This window comes from Elaeis guineensis, chromosome 13, assembly GCF_000442705.2.
Source record: "Elaeis guineensis isolate ETL-2024a chromosome 13, EG11, whole genome shotgun sequence".
NCBI lineage: Eukaryota > Viridiplantae > Streptophyta > Magnoliopsida > Arecales > Arecaceae > Elaeis > Elaeis guineensis.
The window spans coordinates 13,178,429-13,204,998 of NC_026005.2; the positions used below are offsets into that span (position 1 = coordinate 13,178,429).

Here is a 26,570-nt window from a genome sequence, read left to right on the forward strand (position 1 = left end):
ACAGACTTGACTGCTTCTTCCACTTTGCAAGTTGAATTCATTGCCTATTATAGGGCGCTACTTAAGCTATTTAGCTAAAAAAATTTGTTATAGGGCTTTGGGTTGTTCATTCTATCACTAAATTACTGACAATCTATTGTGATAATAGAGCTACTGTATTCTTCATAAAGAATAATAAATCTTTTAGTAGATTTAAATATTTGAATCGAAAGTACTTGACAGTAATAGACCTTACGAAGAAAAAAGACATAACTGTTGAGCACATAGATATAGAGTCTATGTTGATTGATCCATTGACCAAGGCTTTGAAGCCCATATACTTTACAAGGCTTATTGAAAATATGGGTATATCGAGTTTTTTTGATATACTTGGTTAGTAGGAGTGACTTTGAATTTACACTTTATTGTTATGGATCTTTTTCATCTCATAAACCTAAGATGAATATTAATATACATTGTTGATATGATAAATTGATGGTACATTTATATTAATTCTTTTAGTTATGTGTACATATTTGTTTTAATACACTTATAGATATTTCTTGTTCATATAAATATTATATGAAATCTGAGATCGAGTGTCGAGTCTCAGATATATTGTGCTGTCTCGTCATTGATACTATATTGAGTATGTGAGACAGAATGACTTATTGTTGAAGTCGTTAAACTTTTTCTTACTTATTTTGTATCCAAGCATGTTGAAGAGAAACTAGAGGACTGATAATAAAAATAGCATGTATTTGGATCACTTTTGAATGCTATTTTCTTGCTACACTGCGACACCAAGACTTATGTCGATAGTGTTAGTGATGTTCGTAACTATAGATAGATCTTGTATCAAATAAAAGATACAATACAATGACTCCCATGATTCAGCATGATTGATACTATTAGATTGAGTCAATTCTAAGGTGCTATTCATGGATTATATACATATATTTTAAAAAAAATCATGGCCATATACTGTATTTTTTATTATTCAGTCTGAGAGTCATTTTTAAAAGTAAAATATTTTTAAAAATTTTAAAATTATAATTAATATTGTCTGAGTGAGAGAATGTGAGAATTTTTTTAATTATGGGTTGCTATTAATTATTTATTTTATTTTATTAAAAATAGATTGATTATATGATCTGAGTTAATCGACATGCATGTAAACCCAATATTGTTAATGATCCTTGTGCTTTTGGGCTATGTGGGGCTTATATTGGATGGTGTGGTTGAGGCAGCACAGTGTAGGCCTGAATCTGATGCAAGCCCATGATGGAAGGATCTGTTAGGATTAATTTTGGATGGCTAGATCTCCTCTCCACTTTCTATAAATATCATGAGATTAGTTCTCAGGCTTGTCCCATTGAATAGCCACTTGTTGAGAGGAAGTTGGAGAGAAGGACTTAGCTTTTGATGTTCGTCTAAGCATCTGTGATCAATTAATTATTCAAATTCATGACGAACATTGGTATGCATCCTAAATCTTAGTTTATGAATCTCTTACATGTAGAGAACTATTCTTGAATTAAGATTTTATATTATAATCTTCTGTATGAGATCTATGAAAAAAATTCAACAAATCCATGCAAATATGTATTTAGTCTCACACCAGTTATTTACTAGGAAGAACTTTGATACTTTTATAGGATCAAAGAATCTAAATATTATGTTTTGGATAGTCCTTATGTGTGTGATTTTGGCATGTTATAAATAGTATCAGAATCAATCTAGCTTATAGTCTATGTGGATTCGAAGATACTATAGTATGATTTCATTGGGATTGATCATGGGCTAATCATGGTGTCTTTGAATGGATACATCAATTTGGACCCTTAGCCTGGCTAAGACGTCGAGACTTAAATGAGAGGAGTATATAAGGAGTCGTGCGAGTGTGTATTTAATCCTATATCGATTATTCATCGAAAAGATTTTGAATATTTATATAGGACTAAGAAACTCAAATAATATCTCCAAATTAGTCTTTTTAGATGAGGTCTTGATTCATGACAAATGATATCAGAGCCGATCTAACACATAATCTATGTGGATTATGGGATATTATAGTGGATTTATTGGGATTGATCATCGATCAATCATGATATTTGTGAATGGATTTGTATGAATTTCGACCTTAACCTAGTAAGGACGTCAAGGCTTAAATGAGGGAGTATATAAAAATTTATGTGGATATGTATTTAGTTCCATATTGATTGTTTACTAAAAAAATTTTAGATACTTATCGAAATAAAAATCTTTGGATTAGTTTTTACAGTAACCCTTTTTCTAATCTCAATAGCAATGTCCTACACATAAAGGAGCAATGCCATGGTATGCTTGCAAATACTAAACCTTGGGCAAAAAGAACAATTCAGCCATACATGCAAAGCAATGTATCTTGAATTATGCTGGCTATGCTGTCTATTGTATATCTGTAATCGGTATGAACTTTGGTTTAATTTATAATTAAATATCAATAACTAAACAAAACTACAATATTAATATTTTTTATTGGCAAGGTACAACATTCCATCAATAATAAATTACATCTCAATTATTTCCTCACCAGTGTAGTATTACATTGATATATTACATTGATATGTGCCACAGCAGGGAGTTATTATACATGTATGATTATTGTATAATACATGTTAGTTAGTATTGTTGCTTTGATGTTTATAGTGAATCGATAAACCAAGTCAGTTTTTAATTCCGCTTATTAGTTGCTTCACCATGGATTAATTAGTAAAACTATTTCAATACTAATTATGTGTTTCTAGCCACCATAGTCTCGTTCCTCATTTACCCACATGGGTCTTATATTGCTCAGGAAATTTAGATATGAATTCATATATATTTCTCTTTTTTGCAGTTATAGATTAAGATTATAGTTAGCAACATATATCATTGAGACGAATTACTATTTGAAGAAGTATGCCAAGACTTATAACAAAATTTTTAATAATAAGCCATCCTCCTACCTGTCATCGTCCCCACCTCCTAGGCCCCCTCCTCTTTTTTCTCTATACAAAGATTACTTTTTTACAATTTTATTATTTTTAAAGTAATTTAATTTAAATTTGACTCTTTGTAAATAAAAAAGAAATGCAAATTTCACTCTAATGTTATACATTTTCCATATTATATGGAAAGTGAAGTGATCTTAGTTATTTGAATAAGTATTATTTTGAGCAATTTATTTTTGACATTCATTTATTTAGAGCACGTAAAAATCGATTATGAGACTATGCTCAAATGTTAGATATAACTAGGGTACAATCAAGTCAAATCGAGTCAAATTACTGGAAGCTCGAGTTTGATTCGACTGAAAATAGTCGGATTCGAGAATCACCTCGAGATCAACCGAGCTTTGATATCTCAAACTCAAACTTAGCTCAATAAAAAATAGATAAAATTCGAGATCAATTCGACTCAACTCGAATATCAATCGAACCATACTCGAGTTTAAAATCGAATCTTAGTCTACTAATAATATATATATATATTAATATATATTATAAATAAAAATAATATTATTAAATTGTATATAAATTTGAATAGACTTGTAAGTTTTCGAGTTGAATATTTTACTACTCGAGTTTAATTTGAAAAATTATTCGAGCTATTCGAACTTAATAATAACCGAATGGAGTCGAATTCGAGTAGCTTGTGAACGATTTGACTCATTTATATTCCTAAGCATAATATTGCCAAGTTATCATATAGTTCAATGAAGGTATTTACATAAACCACAGCTACGACACAATAGGAGTAGATGGGGTGACATTCATTTTATCCTATAATTTTTTTAATAAAAAAGAAACAGAGCAATATATGGCAAAACATGCTTTAAAGAGCATATGTGAAAAGAAAAGGAGGAGGCCATATCCCAGTGTCCCACATCCGTGGTATAAAATATATTGCATTAAAATTCTAATGATGGATAAACAACTTGCTTATATAAATGTTATGGACATAAAATAAATTTTTTTTTATATATGTAAGATATTATATATTTCTATATTTGTTTGTATTTTGAGATATAAGGATGTTAGTTTGGCATTTTTTAAGAAAATGAAAGTTTAAATAAATAAGTAATTTTGGCATGTTTGATATTGTTGTTATTTTTGCATGTTTATTTCCATATAAATCAGAAAAATATGGCATAGAATTTAGTGTTGAAAGTAATAGTAAGATGAAATTTTTACTATATTTTTCTTTTTTTTTTTTTACACCATACAAAAATAATAAATATTTATTTTTATGAAATTAAAAAGCTTTACGAACAATTTGAGAGAATAAAAAATTTTCAGCGTATACATCCTTCAATCTAATATTCATTCTTAAATTTTGAGAATAAAAATAAAAGATATAAAAAATATCAAATGGATTACTCTCCCATTTTTGCTACACATGAAAGTGGCAACTTTCAACCTGTCCTATTTTCATCCCCCAATTTTTTTAAATCAAACTGTACGCAAGTGGAATAGGCATGATTTATCTTCAAGTTCAATCATTATTACCATAGTGCTGAATTTCAAAAAAAATTTAATCATATATGATTTTTTTTTGGATGAATTGTTTCTGATTAATTTAGGAAACTCCGTGCATTATTAACTAATAATATCATAAATTGTTTCTAATAATATATATATATATATATATATATATTTTTTGCCTCTCCCACGGTCCTACACTTATTTTTAAATAAATATATATTAAATAATTTAAAAACCCATATTGCTCAACTGCCCCCAACGCCAGGTTCGTGCCTCGCCGCATAATCGTCTGCTTATTTTTTTCAGTGAAAATATGGATTGCAATAATAATTCAAGAGAGGGTTTATATATAAAAAATGCATTTTTGACATTTTTCTTCGCCCGGTAATGTTTCTTGCAGCGCAAACTAGCTTTCGGGAGCTCTCTCTTTACAAGCCAGCGACGCTCGCTCACCCGCCCGCAGAGAAAACCCTAGCCCTAGTCTCGATCGAAGGTATCGCACGATGAGTCGCGGAACCGGAGCCGGCTACGATCGCCATATCACTATCTTCTCTCCCGAGGGCCGCCTCTACCAAGTTGGTGAGTTCTAGGATTTTGAATTTCCGTCCCATGTTTCTCCGACTAGATCGATCTCCTTCAGATCCTTTTCTCTAGGTCGTACTTAGATCAGTCGTGGGAGTTTCGAGGGTATTTATCTAAAACGTTGTTTCCGTTGGGGGAAAAAATTGGGTTTTTGATCGTTATGTATGTGTTTCTGGGTGATTGAAACAGAGTATGCGTTTAAAGCCGTGAAGGCCGCCGGGATCACGTCGATTGGAGTCCGAGGGAAGGATTCTGTGTGTGTCGTCACTCAGAAGAAGGTCCCGGTGAGTATTTCTCGATCTGATTGCGCATAATATGGTTCAAAAGATGATCTTTGGTGCTGTAATTTTGTGTGATTTGGGTTTGGCGATGAAAAATCGAATGTAGGACAAGCTGTTGGATCAGACGAGCGTCACACACCTCTTTCCCATCACAAAGTACCTTGGACTGTTAGCTACTGGGATGACAGGTTTTTCTTGTGATGCCCCTTCTTTTGATTTATTGCCTTGATTTATACGATGTGTATTCCAATTTGTGTTTTTTGGTCTTCCGAATTACTTGTAAATTCTGCTATTTTAAAGACATTAAACAAGTATACTATCAAATCATCGAATGAAACTACTAATTTTTCCTTGGCTTAATTTTATTATTATCATTTCTTTAGTTTTTGCATCACACCGTGACTCTTGCATACATAGCATCTTTTTTCCCTGGATACTCTCATCCAGCATTTTATCTGCACCGCAATATATAGATAGTAATTTAGCAATCGACCTAACAATGAACCAGTCTCTTTAAGTCATCACATCCTTAGCCTTTATATCTTAGAAAGTAAGATTTGTTGTACAGACCACAATTGTGTTGCCTAAAAGAATAATGTATGGAAGAAGGAGAAGTTTAAAGAGGAAGAGGAACGTGAGGCAGAGAAAGAGTAATGGCTTAAGACTATGATCTTGCTGAAAGATAGGTGGTTGAAAGAAAGTTGGATAAGTTTACTTCCATGAATTAGTAAATGTCTATAATTTTGATTTAAGTATTAAAAAAAAGGATAAGACATCCGGGATCAGTGAAATGTGAGTTCTGTTACAAAAATAGAATTAATTGTTACAATTGGGTTAATTTAGTAAACTAACTTGTTTGGTTATATATTGAAATTGAGAAAATGCTGAAAATGCTATACAATTGAAGGCAAAATATTCAATATTAACCAAGTTCATCTATGTAATAAAGATGGTATAGAAAACTGGACCAACTGTCATGGAATTAATCTTAACAGTCACTTTATAATATTATGGAAGAGGGTGATGAAGATGTGTTAAGGAAGTGATATCTGTTATCATAGCAAGATGAGTTCATACCTTCTGACATTAATAGGTAGATCCATGTTTTGATGTCTGCTAAGTTGATTGTCAAACCAATTCTTACATTTACATCTTTCTGTTCATTTTGATTTCTGTGGCAGTTGATGGAAAGTTATGTCATGAAGATGTATGTTAAGAACATCCCATATGTGCATTGATGTGTGATTATTTTAGAGTCAGATATGTGTGACTAACATTCTTAGTGGCTTTATACATACCCTTTTCTATTTAGCAGTACCAAATCTGAGTTCTTTGGTTATTCCAGCTGATGCAAGGTCTTTGGTCCATCAAGCAAGGAATGAGGCAGCTGAGTTTCGTTTCAAATGGGGATATGAGATGCCTGTCGATGTATTAGCCAAGTGGTATGTGTTTTGGTGCATGATGTTAAATATTTCTGCTGGTGATTGTCACTCAATTTAGAATAGCATGACCTTTTCTTTTGTTCTGTGCTATATGCTGTGGGCATACTGTTTGTGCATCGCCATTAGGATTGCACCTAAAAGTATTTGCTAGTTTCAAGAGATTTTTTTGCAAAGCTATATAATGGGTATATAAGTGTTTTTATCTGTGGAACATGCTTGGATTATATGCTTGTATCTGGGAACACCTTTCTTGTGAAAATTGTGCAATCATGCTTGTTGACTTATGCAGTTAACTTGCCTGCCAATTTCAAAGCCCATATATTCTACAAGGCTTACTGGGAGCTTAAATGCTAGTGTCATCATATAGTAAGAGGTGAACTGTGGGCTGTGAATCAATTTCTATTCAAATATGTGTAACTGAGAAATTCTTTTCTACCTATCCAGAACAATCTGGAGGCACTTCGCATAAATATTGATATATAATATGCTTGATAAAACCTGAGTTTGTGATCCTTCTAGAAGAGGCTAAGGAAATGGAGATTTGGGTGTACCAACTGATCTTTCTTATTTCACGGAACCCTGTGGGTGAATAAATGTGGGTTGGGGCTTTCTATTGGGAGAAGCTTGTGAGTCACTTACCACAAAGCTGACATTCCATGAGATAGTCAGAGCAACTCGTTAGCCTCTTTTTCTCTATCAAATTTTCTTTCTTGGAGCTTATGTAGAGTGAATGGTAAGGTTTTCAATGCCTCTGCATTGTTCCAATCATGTGTTCCCATGCTCACCTGCTGTTCTTTTACTCAAGATGTGCATCTCCAACATCATTCAGTGTCTTTCGGATAAACCAGTTTGCCATGTAGTTTTGACCTAGTGTCTTGTATAAAATAATAGGAAGGTTTGATTATTTCCAAGAATTATAATATTGGTTGCTGCATGTGGGGGTTCATGAGTTGTGCTTACTGAGGGCAAATTCTTAGTTTTGCACATGCCGTGGTGCAACTTATCATACTAAGTGCAAATTCTTCGATAGCTGGCCAACACATTATAGAAGTACTAACCTTTCCGTTTATCATTGTTGGGCTCACTATATGCATTCGTGAATCCTCCTCCTTCACGAACTCTCTCTTCTATGAAGAATACAAGCCTTATGAGTAGCATGTACAGGATCTTTAACCCCCCTCAGAAGGTTTGTTTCCTCCCAGACCCTCGAGGTAGAATCAGTATCAGCAACACAATGGCACCACCAACATGATTACCCTCTCTAAGAACATGCAAAACAAAATCCAGGGAGCGGAGTTTGAGTTTGATATCAAGCAAATAGGGATGGTAAGAAGTTGGAGCGGCAGCCTGATGAAGGATCCATCATGAGTTCCTCTTCTTTGCCATGGAATATTTTGTGTGCAATTGTACTTCATCCTTTTCTTCAAAAACCATTTCACCAATAATAACTGCTTTCATATATTTTCACATTTTGTGGTCGATTCTAATTTTGAATTGAATATATGTATTTTTTTAAAATATAATGAGTTTGAATTAAAATCCTTTTATACCATGTTAAAACTATAGAATCTGAGAAAGCTGCTGAAGGTGAAGCTTAAGCAATGTCTTTGCTTCCAGATGTTGTTTTTTTATGTCATTTGGTTTCTGATTAGAGTACTCAGCTATTAAGAATGAAATATTGATAATAATGAAACTCTTTTTTCTTCTCTGGAATCTTGTATGGTATTTCATTTTTCTGAAGACAGTTATCAATAGTCTTTTATCTTATATACTTTAATATATGTGCAGGATAGCTGACAAATCTCAAATATATACACAGCATGCCTATATGAGGCCCCTCGGAGTAGGTCAGTTTCTGAAATATTATTATTGACATTGTAAAGCTTCAATGTGTTCAAAGAAATTTGATCCAGACATCTGGAGTAGGATGTTTTCCCTCAGATCTGTCTAGATTGTTGTTTTTTCTTGCTATTTCTTTTTATTTGTTTGTTCCTCTTATCTTATTATTATTATTATTATTATTATTATTATTGTTATTCTTTTTTACTTTTTCACTTTTTGCTTTTTTTCCTTCTTATCTTCTTCTCTCTCATTTTTTGCTTGCTACGTCTCTTTGGATTATGAAGCTGCTATGATCTTGGGCATTGATGAAGAGAAAGGGCCTCAACTCTTCAAATGTGACCCAGCTGGACATTTCTTTGGACACAAGGTATGCAAGTTTTGTGAGCTGCATCTTTTGGCTTGACATTTTCATGCAGGAGAAGTCTTTTAGGGAATGCTTGTAAGACTTTTAAAAAAGTATTGGCTTCAAGCCTTAAAGATGGTCACTGGAATAGGGGACATGTTTAGGATTGGAATGAATGGAGGGATTACGATTCAGACGTATGAATGGAGGGATTATGATTCAGAACTCAAACCTGTCACCGTTGATTAGGCTCGTTAGTTTGTAGTCATAAACATGAGTCGCAGCTTTGGTAATTATTTCTGTCATTCCAGTCATTCCATCAATAACTGACTTCTGTACCCATGGGAAAACATCATTCAGCTATTATCTTTTGGAACTTCTAACTGATTATATATTATAGTTTACCCTGATCATGCCATCTTCTGGCATCTGCATAGTATAGAAAATTTGAGAGTTTATGGTTTTCTTGAATTATCAGACAATTGAACTAAGTTAACTGATTGCTATAGGAGATTTATTTAATACATACATATGCACAGCCTGTTTTCTGGGTTCTAATGAGACATGGGGCTTTCTTTGTAATTAATTTTCTAGATGCATTTTGACAATGATTGCAAGCATTCTTCAGATCTTATACTTTAGTTAGCCTGGTAGCATGGTCATAAGCGTATGAAGAAGAAGATGTAATTTGTTATACTACTATCAGGGGTAGAAGTTGATGGACAAAATAATGACAAATGCAACATGGGATTTATAAGGGCCTTCTGATGATTTTCAGGTATCTGGGGCTGTAAGTAGTCCTGTTAGGCTCGAGGAGCTCTAGCCATAGGGCAAGTTTAGAACTTCCATGAAGAAACTAATGTTATCAGTACCCTTATCACCCGATCTAACTTAACTGCCTATTAAATGCTAGTACATCATATTTGTATTAGATTATTACTGAATTAATTCTTGATTTGATTCGTAATGTTCCAACTTTGTTAGATGTCATTTATTTTCATAGAGAAACACTGGCCCTTTCTTATGAATTTGCTAATTGATCTATTAATTAATATGCTTGTTGTTAACTGGCTTTTTCCTCTGACCTTTATACAGGCATTTAATTAATACTTTTTGAGGTGCTGTCTATTTTTAACCAGTTATTCTTATCTGTTGATGAGAGTGCTTGATTCATGTCCTGATATTCTGCAGTTAATTGTTTATATTTCAGCTGCAATTTTAAACGCAATTCTTGAACACTTTCCTACATTTTATTCCCAGGCTACAAGTTCTGGCCTGAAAGAGCAAGAAGCGATCAACTTTTTGGAGAAGAAAATGAAGAATGATCCTAAATTCTCATATGAGGAGACTGTGCAGGTAAATAAATTTGTATGTATGAGTATTCACATGTATTAAGCATTTGATGCATGTACTAGATATGTACGTTCAGATTAACCATAGTTTTGACGAAAAGATCCTGCTAAGGAACAATCAGTATGATTTTCCTGGCTAGATATTCTTTTTCTGATTGTGTGGAACCTTACTCCATTTGCTTGATCTCTAGGAGTAATAATCCATGGGATCATACAATGTCTTTGTGAAATTACACTTGACCTTTTCCTGTAAGTAGACTGGTAGTTGTTGTTTTTAGCTGTTATTAATTTGAAAAATATTCTTTCTGGAGTTTAATTGTGCGGTAAGTCTGTTTGCTTGAAATCCAGAAGCAATGATCCATGGGATCATGCCATGTCTTTGTGAAATTACGGTTGGCCTTTTCCCATAAGCAGATGGACAAATGCTGTTTTTACCTGTTACTAATTTGCAAATATTCTTTAAGGAGCTGAATTGTGAGGTTGTATTATTTCTTTTTCTTAAAAAATATGATTTACATAGCTCAAGTTTTCCCCTTAAGTTACCATATTGTCAATGGTTCTCTCTCTCTCTCTCTCTCTCTCTCTCTCTGAATTGCATCCTATGATTCCTTTTCTAATTATTTTCTAGTATAATCACATATTGTTAATCAATTCAAAGCATTCTTGCTTATAAAACACTTATCTCTATATTATCTACTTGCCTTTTGATTATTGTAGACTGCAATATCTGCTCTGCAATCAGTTCTGCAGGAGGATTTCAAGGCTACTGAAATTGAGGTAATGCTTCTTACTTTCCAAAGGATCATAACTTTTCATTATTAACAAACTTTTAGCATGCATAAGGTTTGGAAATGTTTAGGCACCATCAAACCTGACCACAATTGCAAACAGATTGGATCTACCTGAGATCCAACTTGGATCCCTACCCAAGCTATGTGAATGTTTTGGATTGGATTTGGCTCTGAACTTAGACATATTTGTACTTGGGTCACGTTTGGGTCTTCCATGTTGTGACTCTAGCCAGGAGCTGGAACAAAAATGGACCGAAAAAAATGGGTTAACCACCAGATCTAAGGCAACCTAATTATATATGATACCATGCTTTTTTTAATGAAAATAACAATTTTAGTATCAACAAACTTTATACTTCATTAGATCTGCCAAATTATTTCATAAAGAGAGGTGGCAGTGGCAAGGGTTAAGCTCCATTCAAGCTATCATACTTGAAATTAGAAAATAAATACCTCAAAGGGCAATTCTGGTTGCTTAACTATCCAACCACATGACATATCTCTTGCATTTGAGGGTTGTTAATATCTTGCAAATTTCTATATTAACAAGATGCCCATATCTCTCTAGATTACAAGATCATGTCACCCTCCAAATCCTCTAATCCTTCTCTTGGCTTGTCTCCTTGCCCTTGCACCCACGTGGAGATATTAGATGGATAACATGCTGAAATACCCATATGCTATTTTGTCTTAATTTAGAAGCATGAGGTATCCAAACGCAGAGTGAAGCGAATTGGGAGATTAAACTTCTTGAGTCTTAGGTGAGCAGAATATGATTCGGCCCACCAATCCGATCCGTGTTCGGTTTGCCATAAATATGTTTGGATATAGGCTAAATGGGTTTGGGTCATAAACAGGTTGGTCCATTTAACCTGTTTAATATTTGGGTCGGATTTGGATTTGAGATATCTGATCTATTTAATTCGTTTAATATTCAACTTGAATTAAGTCAGATAATCTATTTCACCCATTTAACTTGTTTAATTCGTTTAAGATCTATTTAACCTGTTTAAAATTTGTTTAACCTGTTTCTGACCTATTTAATCCGATTTGTTTAACTCGTTTAACCTATTTAGTAAATGGATTAAATGGGTCGGGTTGGATTACCTATTTAATAAATAGGTTGGATTCAGATTTGAATATTTGACCTATTTAATAAACATGTCGGATTTGGATTGACGATATTTTGACCCGACCTGCATTGACGCGATCCATATCCGACCCGACCCCATTGCCACCCCTATTTGTGATCTTAAATTTTTGATGCTATGTGCTATAACTCTTTGGTAGTTGTTGCAAGAGAATTAGTTTGTGTCAGATCTTGGCTATTTGTTGAACCTGAGCTTGACTTGGACTGGAATTTGGATAGTGTCGACTGTTCTAAACTGAACACATTTCCATTTGGTCAACTGCAACTTGGGGGTGGGAGGGGAGGGAGTGGCAGTGGAGAGAGAGAGAGAGAGAGAGCACTGTGGTGTTCGTTCATTGAGAGGAATGTCAGAGTTTGGGTAGTTTGCTGGTGAGAGAGGTAGAGTCTAGGGGTGGCAATCGGGTCGGGTCAGGTCATAAACAGGTCGGGTCAGAAAATCGTCAACTCAAACCCGACCTGTTCATTAAACGAGTCAAAAATTCAAATCTGAATCTGACCTGTTTATTAAACAGGTAACCTGATCCGACCCGTTTAATCCTTTTATTAAATAAGTCAAATTAGGTAAACGGGTTAAATGGGTCAGAAACAGGTTAAACGGGTCTTAAATGGATTAAACAGGTTAAACAGGTCGGGTTAAATGTGTCAGAAATAGGTTAAACAGGTTAAATGGGTTATCTGATTCAACCTGACCTGAATATTAAACGGATTAAACGGATCAGATATCTAAAATTCATATCCGATCTAATTATTAAACGGGTTAAACGGATCGACTCGTTTATGATCCAAATCCGTTTAGTCTAAACCCTAACCTGTTTATGACGGGTCGAATACGGGTCGGGTTGGCGGGTCGGGTCATATTTTGCCAGTCCTAGGTAGAGAGAGCCTAGTATCAGCTGTTGGCCATAGACTCAGACTGGGGTAGGCCATTGTTTCTCAAAGGAAGGTGGTGGAAGTCCTTTTTTTCTTGGGCGGGTGGGTTGGGGGGCCCTCTCTTATGATCAGACTTGCTCTCGCATCCAGACCAGCTCTCTTAAAATTTAGAACCCCAAATAAAATTTTGATCGATTTGAGGAAATACCTGGCTCTATGTTACCCCATTCCGAAAGCTCTGATAGACAGACCTTAACCAGGACCTCGTTGTAAATTGGTCAAAGATTTTTGGCCAGACCTGGTTCTTGATGAGGTTCCTCTCGTCCAAACTAGATTTTCTCTGGGTCAGGTTGGACAATTTTTTGCTGCCTCTACTCTATGATGCCCAAATCTTCTATCAAAAAACCAGTATCTTTTAGCAGTCAAGTTTGCTTAATTTCTTTAATACCTCACCATGTAATTTATCCAACCAAAAAGTTTTCAAAGATACAGGGCATGGTTTGCTTCTAGCCAGCCCTACTTAAACCAATACCACTATTGGAAAGTTAATCCTATCCAGTGCGATCCAATTTGGAAGTTGGTTGGGCTGCAACTAGATTTGGGACCCAAATATAAATGGGATGGATCAGGGATTAGTGAATCCTTTATCCTATCTGACCCAATTAAATTTACGGCCCCAGAGTTTTCTTACCATCAGCACGGTGGTTAAGCTTATACAATAATCATTCTCATTCGCAAGCCTTCGAATTGTTCCTTGCTAAGCATTTCTATTTAGCCATGGCATGTATAGAATGTAATCTCCATGTTTAACTACCCCTATATTCATATGGCAGCCTAATTGAGAATTGGTGATTTTCTAGGTTGGAGTCGTGAGGACGGATGATCCGGTTTTTAGAGTGTTATCCACAGAAGAGATTGATGAGCACCTGACAGCAATCAGTGAACGAGATTGAGAGTGGCGGATTTCCAGTTAGCTGCTTCCTGTGGTTTCTGTAGCTTCAGAGGACCTCTTTCTTTAGCCTTTGGTCACAGCTGTGTTTGAGATTATGATGTGAAGATAACGGTGAATCACTAACTGTGTTCCTTGAGACTTCCTCATTAAAATGTACTCTTGAATTACATGCTTGTGCGCTGCCCATATTTGATTCAAATCTATGCATTCTATTTAAGAACTGGATATGAATTAGCTTTAATTTTAGTCGTTATCATTTCTTCGTATGCCTTCGTGCAAACATGGGTTATCAAGCCAAAATATGTTTTTTGACACTTTGCTATCTTTCAGAAAATAATGATTCATTGTCCCATCATTTGACATGAATTGTTATGGGTTTTCTTGACCGCAGGGAAGAGTGGGCAACATGTAGAATAGAATTGGCTGGGCCTCGTGTAATTTTGCAATTTAAAGTAGGATTAAGACATGAAAGTTTCATTCACGTGCATCTTTAGGAACTGGATTGTGCTTAAGGTTAGAAATTAAGCGCAGAGTTTATTTTTACAGCTTCTAGGAAGGCCTCTCAGGTTTAATTATGTGGATTTAGTACCGGAATTTAGCTCACAAAATAAGATAATCACACTAGTGATATAAGATAATAAATTGAAATAAGTGATGGTATAGCTTGGTTTTTTACTAATCTTTAATTAATATCAGTAAATGTGGACCATACACATTGATGTTCATTGTGTTGCTTCTTCGCCCAAAACTTTTCCTTTTTTGGTTTTTTGGTGTGCCGCAGCGCAACTTTAAGCAGCTCTAGCATAAATACATACGTAAACATCTAACAAAATCAAAACGTGGAGTTGATGGAGGATTTCAACTATAGACGTCCAAAGCACATTTCCGGTATGCCCCGATATAGGATGCCATCGAATCAACTGCACTATTCCTCTTTTGTAAGTATATTTAATCAAGCAATATGAGTCTTTGAGATGGTGGCCTTCTAAGAGTTCAGGGCTAAAAGACGATCATGAAATCCTCGGAGTCCCCTTCCACAAAATCACTCTATCAGCAGCACACAAGGTAGTACCGGTATATGCCCTCCCACGCAACCCTCAACTCAACCTGTGGGACCGAGTTGTCAAAAGAGTAAAGGAGGAGTCTTTAGTGGCACCCAAACGTGATCTCAGAATCTCGGATAACAAAATCGTCTTCATCACGCTGCCTTTTGTCCTTCATATTGCCATCTAAATTGATCTTGAAGAAACCGAGGAGTGAGGGTTCCCATGGAAAATGGACCTTCTGGGATGCGATAATTGCTATGGTGGATCCCAATTTTCCTCAGCTATCAAGAACCTCTCTGAACTTTTAGCCCTAAAGTTAGTGGCTTCAACTATGGCTCTTATCACCATTCCAATAGGGCTATCTTTGATATTTTCAAAGATCCTCCAAGCGAGTCACCAATTTGGATCTCCTGAATAATTAAGTGGATAAATGTCTTGCTATCCCAAGATTGGGTGTTGAACGTCAACTAAATAAACATGCGGCTCCAAATAAAGTGGGGCTATAGGAGAAGAAGAAGAAGATAGTATGATCAACTATTTCCTTCGCCTTCTCATGTCGATCATGATAGGGAGGCCCAGCACCCCGATCGCGCAAAAAACTCCTGCGAGGTAATTGGTCTCATTCAACTTTTCAGATGAGTAAAACCACTTTTTGTGATGAATCCACCACAATCTTCACACCCAGCTCAAGTCTCTTAGCTGGACCAGCAGCCCCAAGCAACAAGTACAACTTACTGACATTGACTCTCTGAAAGCTAGTCCCATCCCAAACTAATCGATTTGGACAATCATCCGAAGGAACTGTCACGAAGAGAACTTTAGAGCTGAGCTCGCCAGCAAGCCACGCCTCAATGACTCCTCTATCACATTGTCGGGGATTCTGCTATTAAAGAACATGACATATAAGTAGAGACATGTAAATTTTCTTTTTAAAAAAATTTATGCTAAATTAATACTGTAGAACCATCAAACAAACAATTGATAAATGATTCTTGAAAGAATAATTCAAAATTAAATACTCTCATTTAGCAAATAGTGTAGATCCCTACATTTTTTTTTTAAAAAAAAAAGTTTGGAATGATGTGAAAGAAAAGAACATGAACATATATGATGAAAAACTATCGAACGAATACTAATTTAAAAGGTGATGCTTTCGCCCTCTTATGCTGTCACCAATTCTCAGCCACGACTACCACCTTGCCGTAAAAAAACAATGCCACTTTCCAAAGAAATTTAAATAAATAACGCACCGGGCTAGAATGTTCACTCCTGAAGCCATTCCATCTCTTATGTGATCATGCATCGAATAATTCGGGGGACAAAGTAATCACCCTCGCATCAGCCTACCATGGAAAAACAAAATTGAATGGGGACTACTTTAATGGAGGGTAAAAACCAAACATTTCAGAACGTAAGTTAATGGAGGGTAAAAACCGCACATTTCAGAACGTAAGCATCTTCAGGGCCACCTGTTGAAAACTGGAAACGATTTTGAGCAAGGCCACGTCCAAGCAATTTGCACAAAGCATCAGCTTCCAACATACAAGGCTTACAATTTCTAGGATAAAGAAAACAGATTTTATGAATGGGCAAGTTCTTTTTCGCTACGCAATTGGCAATTTATTCACCAACGTTAACGATACAAGCTTCGGAGTAAGTTCACCACACCTTCATTCAATAAAGATATCAAAGAAACCAATGACCCGAGAAAAATATAGGGGGGCAATGGAAATCAAAGAACCAGCATGTTTGTCGCCTTCCTTCAAGTTATGTGACAGGAGAGAAAAAAGAGAGAATAAAATGAACATACTAAAAGAATTTGGAAGCACAACAAAAACCAAAGAACCATGTGAAGCAAGTATTGCGGAATTCCGCTAGAGAACTAACAAAATGTGACATGGATGCCACCAGTGCTATTAATATTACAGCTGCTGTTGCCAGAGACTATGCTTCTCTTCCTCCGATGTACACAGATACAAGAATCTAGGTGTGTGATCCTTTCTTTTTTCTTCAATTTTTTTTTTTTTACCTTCGTGTGGTATACCTTACAGGGTGTCAATATATCACAACACGGAGAAGACCTGGCCGAGGCTGCGTGTACGGAAGACCTTCCTCCACCAGGTACTGCTCGACTGCTGCAGGGAGCCTTGCAGGAGTTCGGGTGCCCTTGGCATAGTGACCAGTGCCTACACATACCATGACCGACAGTCGCTTCCCAGTGGACCTTGCGCTGCTCCTCAGGATGCTCAGTTCACAATTTAGAACATGTATGGCTTCCGTCACATGAAGTCCATGTAGGTCAATCACATGGTCTTGCCCCAGGCTGTAGCCCTGGATCTCAGGTGAGAGTGGATTTCTGGAAATTGTAGCGGATAAAGCTCAGGTGAGAGTGAATTCCTGGAAAATTCTAGCAGATAAAAACAAGGACTCAAATTTGCAGGCATGATAACTTTTGCAGTCCTAGGAACTTCCAGCCACTTCTGTGAAGATTACGACCAGTCAAACTGACAGGCAGAATGCCTAAGCAGTCGATGATATTTTACAACGACAACATTCTAAGCATCCAAAACAGGGCCAATACAACTTATCCAAGCTCATCAATAGACTATTATGAACCTGGGTTCAAATGGCACAAATGATCATCAACGCAGATAATCCTTCATACTGCAAGCATGAGGGTGAGCATAAAGATATACTGAATGGTATAAAATTATCAAAAGCTGAAGCATACTAAGGCGTCAAGGTCTGTTGGCGCCCAGGCACAAGGTGCAATGAAAGACGCACAACTTCACGAAGTGAGGCGCAAACATATTAATATACCTATAAATAATAATAATAAACACATGATTCCAGACATGAATGATCAGTTTTGGAAGACAAATACAAATGAAAGAAGTATTAGACTTCAATTTTATATGCCAATTAAAATAACTTCTAATAAGCAGAGGAATGTAGGCCACTATCCTCTGCTTTGTTTCTGATGGACAGAAGCAACAGAAACATTAGGAGGAAGAGGAGGAAGAACCACTAAAGTCCTTTCAAAACCCTTTTTTCCTCTTTTTTTTTTTTTTTTTGGTGGGGGTGGATGTTTAAGTGGGGCGCACACGCCTTAGATGACCTTTCAAAACACTGGACTAGTGCTTTTCAAACATACATTCAAAATTATCCATCATATCACAATAAAAGCAGAACCACTAAAGTCCATCCCAACCACAAATCAAAAAGGTGGTGTCACAATCCACGGCCTCACCCCTTAAAAGCGACCCGGAAGATGCTATTTAGGTTTCTTCGCTCTATACAAGTACACAAGATCTATCCAGTGTATAACCAAAATAGGACTAAATACATATTTGCATAGATGCTCACATACTCCCCTCATTTTAAGTCCTAATGTCCTCGCCAACCATGGGTCGAAATCTATTCAATTCTAATCACAAGCACCACGATCAGCCCATGATCAGCCTCCATGAACTCGTGTTGCATTATCCCCCCCATTCCAGATAGGCTCTGGGCCAAGTCCACTCTAATACCATTTTATCACAACTCAGAGTCTCATCTCAAAAAGACTAGCCTTTTATTTGGATTCTTTGGCCCCATATAATTACCCACGATCTACTTAGTGCATAGCTAATGTGGGACTAAACACATGCTCACACATGTCCTCACAGGTGGAGAGCAACTGTTGCATTGACAATGAAACATCGAAAATTATCATATAAATCATAAATTACTTATTGATGCATAGAATGAGGTAGGCCTTTATAGGATATGTTGGTTAAAAAACATTTCAGAAAGCCTACCCCAAAATGTTGAGGCAATAATTGATGGTTATGGTTATTCAATTAGTTTTGACTCTTGATAAATATACAGTTACGGTTATATGACTTTGATAAACCTGGCTTTGTCAGCTGTCTCAGCAGTTGGCATGTAACATCCTTGATATCATAAATAGATCAAAACCCATGGAGAAACGAGTCTTAACATTTAAGAAATACAGAGGATGTCCCGTACTAAAAATTATTATTTTAGTTTTGATGTGTTGCAAGATTTATTGCTAAGTCCTTGTGCTTTGAGGGAAAAAACAAGGCTTCTTTTTGTCCCTAAGATAGATAAGCTAGTAATTAGCACGTGCAATGCTAATGGAAATGATTCTGTATGCACATGTAAGTACAGACAAATAGATATGTGTGAACATAGATGCATCCACGGTGTACCTGTACGCATGCAACTTGTGTACGCTTGTGTTAGTACATCTGGGCATATGCTGTACATATTTACTTTCAAAACCATATCCACGCTAACATGATATTCAAAACACAGTAGAACAAAAGTTAAGTAACCTATTGAACCAGAACTATTATGGGGGATAATTGGATCTATCAGACTATCACCAAATAATAATTAATAATTTGGCATTGGATATTTGATTCAGATCTTAGCTGTACTGAGCATAAAAGTAACAGGAGCTAGAAACCAGAATACTTCAAAGATATCTATACGTATTCTAGAGCAATAAAGACCGACCTATGTCGATAAATTGTTTCTTTAGCTTTTTCATGAGTTGCTTTCATCTGCATATTGCACAACTGCCCCTTCAGACTCAGTTCCTTTGCTAAAGCCTTGTTGCCAATTAGAAAGGCTTGTCTTGCCTGCATAAACTAATAAAGGTTAACTAAAGGTCCAACCTGAATAGCTTGTATTCCCAGCTAGAATAAATGTGAGGTATATGATCATTCCATACAATTTCAAAATAACTGCCGTACACTCCAGGATAGGCATACCAAGAAGAAATCAAACCACATAGCTCGAAGCAATTTAGCAACCAAAGGCAGAGTTTATAGCCAAAAATAGTGATATACCGCCCTAATAGAAAACATGTGATGAAAATGACCTGAACAAGCTGAGCCGACATGTCTAAGCTTAAGTTTCATAAAATTACAAACTCTCGCCTGGTTGTCTAATCCTTCCAATGCTCAACAATTTTCCTTGTGGACAATACTATGTAGAAGCATCAGGTTTAGAAACTTTGAGGTAAATCAAAGGGTCCAGGTAAAAGAACATTCATCTACCAAAAAAGTATTGGATTCTTCAGGGCCCATCAGACTGGGTTGATGCTACTTTGTCCTTTTTCTTTCTTTCCTACATGCCTTTATTTCCAGTTACTTTTGTTTTATTGCTATTTTTCTTGAAAACAGAAAACCTATTTCATAGTCAGAACTGTTCTTCAATTTGAAAATAGGAAAAAAAAAAAAAATCTTAGGGCCATACATGTTTTGTTTATCTTTGCATTAATTTTTTACAAGCAAAACAAAATCTACTATCTGAAATTTCTGAAATTTCAGGAACTGTTTTTAAAAACAGAGAATGAAAAATGTGTTCCCAACATACTTTCCTACCCTGATATTCTGACCATAAAGACAGAAATAAGAAACAGATATTGCAACCATGAACATTCATATGCATCCTTAACCTTCTTATATTACCAAGAAAAGACAAAAACATTTAAGGTATGTTGCTTCCATAGAGAAACATCAAACATTATACCTATTTAGCCAATGATAGCAATCAATTACTGAAGATCCATATAAGCATGTTTTATATGATCATAAATACTGTGATGTTTACTTCTCCAGCACAGAAATGATCAACAAGAACGCATCTACCTGTTCAAGGTACGTATTTCGAAGGTGCGCAAAATCATGGCCATCCTCCCTTGACTCTGAATATGTATTTGCTGTCATCTCAACATTGATTGATATACATATATAAGGAAAAACCCCTATTAAATGAATATTTTAGAGCAATTCTTGATCAGCTACAATAAAACAACACAAGAATATTACCCACTGCTTCTCCAGTTTCGAGCCAAACTGGAGCTGCCCGAGTTGCACTGAGACCTTGCAGTTTATCACCATAAGCCATTTTACCATGACCATATGAGCCAGCTAAAAGTTGAGAGCTTCTACTTGAGCCCACACCACCATCAGCAGAACCATTAATCTCATGTCTCCAATGACCACTATCCTGGGATGCAAGTTTTCTAACAGTCGAACCAAAATCTATATCACCTCTAAAGATAGTGGAAGGAGATCTATATGTACTGGAAGTCTGCTGTATATCTTCTCTGGAATACTTTGACAGCCCATTTTGAGCACCAGCCACCGGCAGAGCAGGAAAATCCAGCATGCTAAGGCTTGAAGCTGCCAATGACTTCTGATTAAAACCACCATCTACCTGAAGATGTCATCGTGAGTAAACTAATGTTATCTTAATGCCCCTAAACAGTTTTTCCAAAAAATTACTCAAAAATAGCAATAAATCAATATGACAGTTATTGTAGCATATCATGCAACTGGAAAAAAGAAAAAGAAACAATTACACTCTTGGCATTTTTGCCCACAAGTATAGCAGGATATGAATGTAAAAACCTGACCAGAAAACTTTAAGTATTGCACTGCAAGAACTTCAGTAGTCCACTAAACCAGGAGAGATCCCAAAATCATTACCAAACCACTTCCTATCTGATACATATCAAAAACCAACCAAGGTCTTAGAAGAATAGAACATGTGAAAATATCAGATTTCTTACCACGAACTAGAAGCCCAAGTTCTGTATGGTTTTCCATTTAAAAAACAAAAAAGAGAAGAATGTTTTAGCATTCAGTGATTGCTTTACATTAGTAAGGAAAATCGATCAAACCATAGTTATGCTGACAAATTGAAAAGCAATTAGGTCCTACAGGCAAACTCTCTCCTATCATATATTCCTGGTTTAGAAATTGACCCCATCTTGATGAATCTAAATAAAAGCATTTTACATATTCCCTTTGACATGCAGCTAAAACTTAATGATACAGCAGTCAGTATGCTCACCAGAACCTTAGCCAATCCCCTACACCATCTTAAGAAATCCTCTGATCCACATTTGTCCTGAAAAGTGCTCTTCTTGGTAAACCGACCATAGAAACCATCCATAAATAGCAAACTCAATCAAAACTTTTGCTGACAAAAGGTGAGGTTATCCCTATTCTCTAGTTGCCTAGTGAAAAAGAATATAAATCTATGTACTCTTGGGAATGATATTTGTGGGCAAAAAAACTATAATTTGTCACAATTAACAGCAATTAATGGAATATCCTGCTTTCTTAAATTCCACAGTAAACAATAGAAAAAAAATTGTCCTCTTCAATAAAGAGCAGAAATACTTCTTTTGAACTGTTTGAAAAGATGCAAAATTTTACTTTCAGAAACCACCTGTAATTTCAGAAAAAGGATCCAGCTCCGAAATTAAAAAAAAAAGCACATGCAATGTTTTTAGTATGCTTCATAAGAAATAATAATATTCATATGCTTCATTTCTTGTTCATTAATTAAAACCTATAGAAGAGTAATCCATTCACTTAGTACTTTGGTAAACAAGTTTTAATCAAGTAAAATATGTATACTTTCACAGTAAGAATGAAATGGATTGTCCAATCAAAATCAATCTGAAGATTCTACCTACGAACATGCTAATGCATACATAATATAAGCAAAATCTCATTTTGAATGGTTTCTTGTAGGTCATCAAAGAACCTCTTTGGTATCATAATTACATATATTAGAGCTAGGTTAGCATTCTCAAAGAATCTCCCATCAAAAACTTCATTGCAGTCAACATGCTACAATTGTCAACTAGTTTTCTGGTCCCACTGATTCTTGTAACAAAGCGCCAGAACATACTATTCTCATGTGCAGGCAATGTATAGGACAGCCAAACCTAAAGAGACAGTAGAAGTTCTGATTTCTTGAAATCCAAGATTAGAAGTTCTGGAAGGGAACACCTATAGTCTTTGTCCAAAAGCATAATAATTTGACTAGACACAAACTGTACCTCAAGTTGAGTGAGAATCTCGATCGTCGAGTTCAAATCACATCCACTTCCATAATAAACATCAGAAAGGCTCTGCACTGCACAATCAGGAAACTTTGATGACAGAAGCTCTAGGGGATTGATGGCAGCATCCTTGATCACTACACTATCACCTATTAAATTGTTTACTGAAACAGCACCAGAATCACCATTGTAGTAATGCCCATCCCTTCCATTGGTATGATGCTGTTCAGCATTGATGAATGGTTTACCCCAGGAATTGTCAGCAGATGTCATGAAATCAGTTGACAAACGTTCGTCAGCATAAACCGAGCTAGAATATCCCATGCTTTCACCCAGGTTGAGACCATCGCTAGAAAGTGAAGATAAATTTTGTCGCATGCGCAATGTCTGGCTGGCAGTGGATGCTGAGAATCTTGATATCCCAACACTATCCTGTATTGATATACCTTCAAGTGAGAGATGCCCAGGTCCATGCAGCTCTTCTCCTCCCATGACCGTGAAGTCAGGAGTAATATCATCAGGAAGCTGACGACGCCAGTACTGATGTGCTTCATCATCTGAATTATTTGAAATATTAGATCCTGAACGATCTAAGGCTGCTTTTCTAGAAGAGCCCGGAACATCCCGCCTGGTTGCATCTGAGCTTTCAGTGTTTCCATATGTATTTCTGAGGGCTGAAGGAACAAATTCAGCTGCATTGGGATTTAATGTGGTAACTTTGTTCGATGAGTTTAACTTGGCATCCTTGTTTGCCAGACCTTTGATGGACAAATTCATCTTTGTTTGAAGTACAATAAATGTTGATATCTACACTGCCTTTTTGTGAGAAAAAGATTTTCCAGGAAGGATTTATCCCAATCCTGCCAATCATATACATAGAAACTTACAAAACCAGAATAATCTACAAAGTAATAATCATGTATGTAGAAAGTTACAAAATCAAAACGATCTACAGAGAAACGTCTAATTCTAAATGTAGCATTACCATTCACAGGGCAAAGATGTAGATATCAAATTGTACAACAAAGTTGGAGCAAAAGAAGTTTGGTTATCCAAAGATAATAGCTGTATAATAAAAACAGCGTTACTAGCTCGTACAGCAGCTAATTCCACTAAAAGTTTTGTTATAAACAGAGACACATGCTGCTCTTAAATCATCCGCAGATGAATGCTATCAGATACTTATTTCCTACTGGGTGTCCATTTGTGGTGTGTCGTGTAGTTGGGTGGGCCTTGTTTCCTCCTTTATTCCCCCTTTGAGGAAGGTGCATAAAGGAACATCTCAGATTTCAGCTTCATCGTTGTCATCATTTATCAATCAAAACTCAAATTGAAATAGTAAAGGCCACTAGATATAAAGCAACATTTTCTTCCTATAAAATCCCGAAAAGAAAGGGCAAAGCTCTCAACAACACTACCAACCACTATACATCAGCTAAGGAATGCTTTGGATAACTTGCATTCTTTTCTGTTCATGTGGAAACCCCACATTTTTTTCTGAGAATATATAGAGTTGTAGATTTAGAATTTAATAGGCATCTTGGATCAACAGGGGAACAATGCTTGCTATACTTTCAATTTTCCTTTGGATATACTTACAGTTGCAGTCAGGGGCTACAAATTACCACTCAGGAGCCTTTTTTATTTATATCATATATGATATTGAATGCCTTACCAGGACACATCTTTTAGATGTGTTGGGTGCACTGAACAGACTCATTCAGACCAAGGTACCATGTCCTGTAAGCTCTAGTGGGTCCAGGATTTAAGTCTCTCTCTATTCTTTTTACAAATATAGATCTAATTAATGGGCTAGCATTTGTATGGATAGACTGATGGTTAGGATTAAGCTAAGTGCAGGGGAAAAGTGACCTTTAGTCCTTGGCTTTCCTTTCTTTTATATTCTTCTTGCCTTTTCTTCTAACTAGGGCTACAGAATTTGCTTGGAGAAGTTCATACTTCCATATGTATTTGTTCCCAGATAATTCTGTGCAAAATCTAAAGCAAAATCCAGGAAAATGAACCTGAATCACAACAATGTTCATTTTGTTCTCTTGATCATCTCTACACTATAGTTCTCTTGCCATGACACCATTTTTTATTGTCTACAGTTGTTAGATAACACCTGACCCAGAAAGTCACAGATATGCTGGTCAAAAATCTTTCGGCATGGTCTTAACTCGTGTCCTAAGTTATACGAGTTGTTTCCTTCAGAAAGCTATACAACTTTTCTTAGGAAATTTCAACCAAAGCAACACAAAAATCACATATGCACTAAATCTCACCCATGAATTATATGTCTAGGTCAGGTTTTCCAGATCTTGACCTGCAGCTATATTTATATTCCAATTCCATCCATTGTTCACAAAATGAGAAAAAGAAGAGTAAACACATACCAATAGCTTAAAGAACTCAAAAACCTCTTTATTGCTGTATATACATTAGGTATTCAAGATACAAAGATATTGCCCAAACTTATCAAGCATCACCACAGATCTTCCAAGCTTCATATCATGACCACCCCTGTCGGTTCATCTGATCTCTATAATCCAAGTGTTCAACAAAACCCCAAAACTTTAATGTCATCCATCCTCAAAATCAAATTTTCTGATAAGCGAACAGGTGGCCAGTTACAGTTGTTAACTTCTTTAACCAATTTGATGATGATCCTTTCCCCCCTCACCTTTTCTTGCTGCCTTATCTCAACTGCCTCATACGACAAAACACTATATCAGAAAACAACCAGACCGCTTTATAAGTAAAAATCCCACCAGACCTCTAAAACCAAGGAAATTGACCAAAGGAGACACGGAAACAACACGAAACAATGGAACTTTCCAGATCTCAGACCCAAGAATGCTAAAATCCGGCAGCTTTAGCCCACAAAAGAAAAGACGAACATCAAGAAAGCTATTTTCATGAATCCTCGCCAAGAAAAAACACAATCCAAATCAAGATTCACAGATTCCAGCATCAAATACTGATCTAACGCAATACTCCCAAAAATTCAAGAAAAGGCCTGGAAAAGAGCAAGAAAACAAGATCTAGAGAGAGAAAGAGAGAGAGCATACCTTTCCCGAGATCGATTAGAGGATAAATGGAAGGAAACCGACCCATGGATGAAAGAAGAGAGAGGCGCGAGAGGAATCAAAAAACGAGAGAAGAGGAGCTCCGCCTTGTTGCTCTCCGATTTCTCCTACAAAATTCTCCTTCGAGCCTCGAACAGAGACGCGGATCCCCTTCAGATTCGTCTCTCCGAGCTGCCTCAGCCACGGATTCGGTGGGAGATCCCTCAAATCCTAGTCGCCTCCGCGTGGGTCCCGACCTCCGCCACCACCGCCACCGCCATGGAAAGAAGCAGCTTCGTATAAGAAATAAGATAAAAAGAAGTAGGAAAAAGAAAAAAAAAAAGGAACCCCACCCAGCCTCTCGCTTCTCTCCTCTCCTCTCGATTACAATCACCTATGTTTCTCTCTCTACTCTCTCTCTCTCTCTCTCTCTCTCTCTCTATTTCTTTGTTGACCCCGGGCCTTGTATTGTTGTGAGATGATAGGAC

General features: G+C 36.2%; 2 protein-coding genes across 5 annotated transcripts; one reads left to right on the plus strand and one right to left on the minus strand.

Moving 5' to 3' along the window:
* Positions 1-4,859: 4,859 nt before the first annotated feature.
* LOC105056714 (proteasome subunit alpha type-6) lies at positions 4,860-14,259 on the plus strand. Its single transcript, XM_010939022.4, has 9 exons — positions 4,860-5,066; positions 5,259-5,353; positions 5,457-5,538; positions 6,696-6,792; positions 8,581-8,639; positions 8,919-9,001; positions 10,238-10,333; positions 11,047-11,106; positions 14,001-14,259. The coding sequence occupies exons 1-9, from the start codon at positions 4,991-4,993 to the stop codon at positions 14,091-14,093; spliced, it is 741 nt and encodes a 246-aa protein (XP_010937324.1). The 5' UTR covers positions 4,860-4,990; the 3' UTR covers positions 14,094-14,259.
* A 2,729-nt stretch (positions 14,260-16,988) lies between these two features.
* Positions 16,989-26,492, minus strand: LOC105056715 (polyadenylate-binding protein-interacting protein 7). Of its 4 annotated transcripts, none has more exons than XM_029268013.2 (7): positions 26,086-26,492; positions 23,012-23,874; positions 22,012-22,068; positions 20,982-21,372; positions 20,802-20,917; positions 19,663-19,787; positions 16,989-17,494 (listed from the first exon to the last, which is right to left on the minus strand). In XM_029268013.2, the coding sequence occupies exons 2-7, from the start codon at positions 23,789-23,791 to the stop codon at positions 17,194-17,196; spliced, it is 1,770 nt and encodes a 589-aa protein (XP_029123846.1). In that variant the 5' UTR covers positions 23,792-23,874; positions 26,086-26,492; the 3' UTR covers positions 16,989-17,193. The 4 variants fall into 4 exon arrangements, with proteins under 4 accessions (XP_029123846.1, XP_029123847.1, XP_029123848.1 ...); XM_029268014.2 differs by having other exon boundaries at positions 20,802-20,872; positions 26,086-26,487; XM_029268015.2 differs by lacking the exon at positions 22,012-22,068 and having other exon boundaries at positions 26,086-26,486.
* Between the last annotated feature and the right edge of the window lie 78 nt (positions 26,493-26,570).

Coding starts and splice junctions, on each gene's coding strand:
- LOC105056715 (XM_029268013.2), bottom strand. CDS start 23,791: ATGAATTTGTCCATCAAAGGTCTGGCAAACAAGGATGCCAAGTTAAAC. Junction 20,918..20,981: donor CGAAACTGGAGAAGCAGTGG/GTAATATTCTTG, acceptor TTCATTTAATAG/GGGTTTTTCCTTATATATGT. Junction 19,788..20,801: donor GAAATACGTACCTTGAACAG/GTAGATGCGTTC, acceptor TAGTTTATGCAG/GCAAGACAAGCCTTTCTAAT.
- LOC105056714 (XM_010939022.4), top strand. CDS start 4,991: ATGAGTCGCGGAACCGGAGCCGGCTACGATCGCCATATCACTATCTTC. Junction 5,067..5,258: donor GGGCCGCCTCTACCAAGTTG/GTGAGTTCTAGG, acceptor TGATTGAAACAG/AGTATGCGTTTAAAGCCGTG. Junction 5,539..6,695: donor GTTAGCTACTGGGATGACAG/GTTTTTCTTGTG, acceptor TGGTTATTCCAG/CTGATGCAAGGTCTTTGGTC.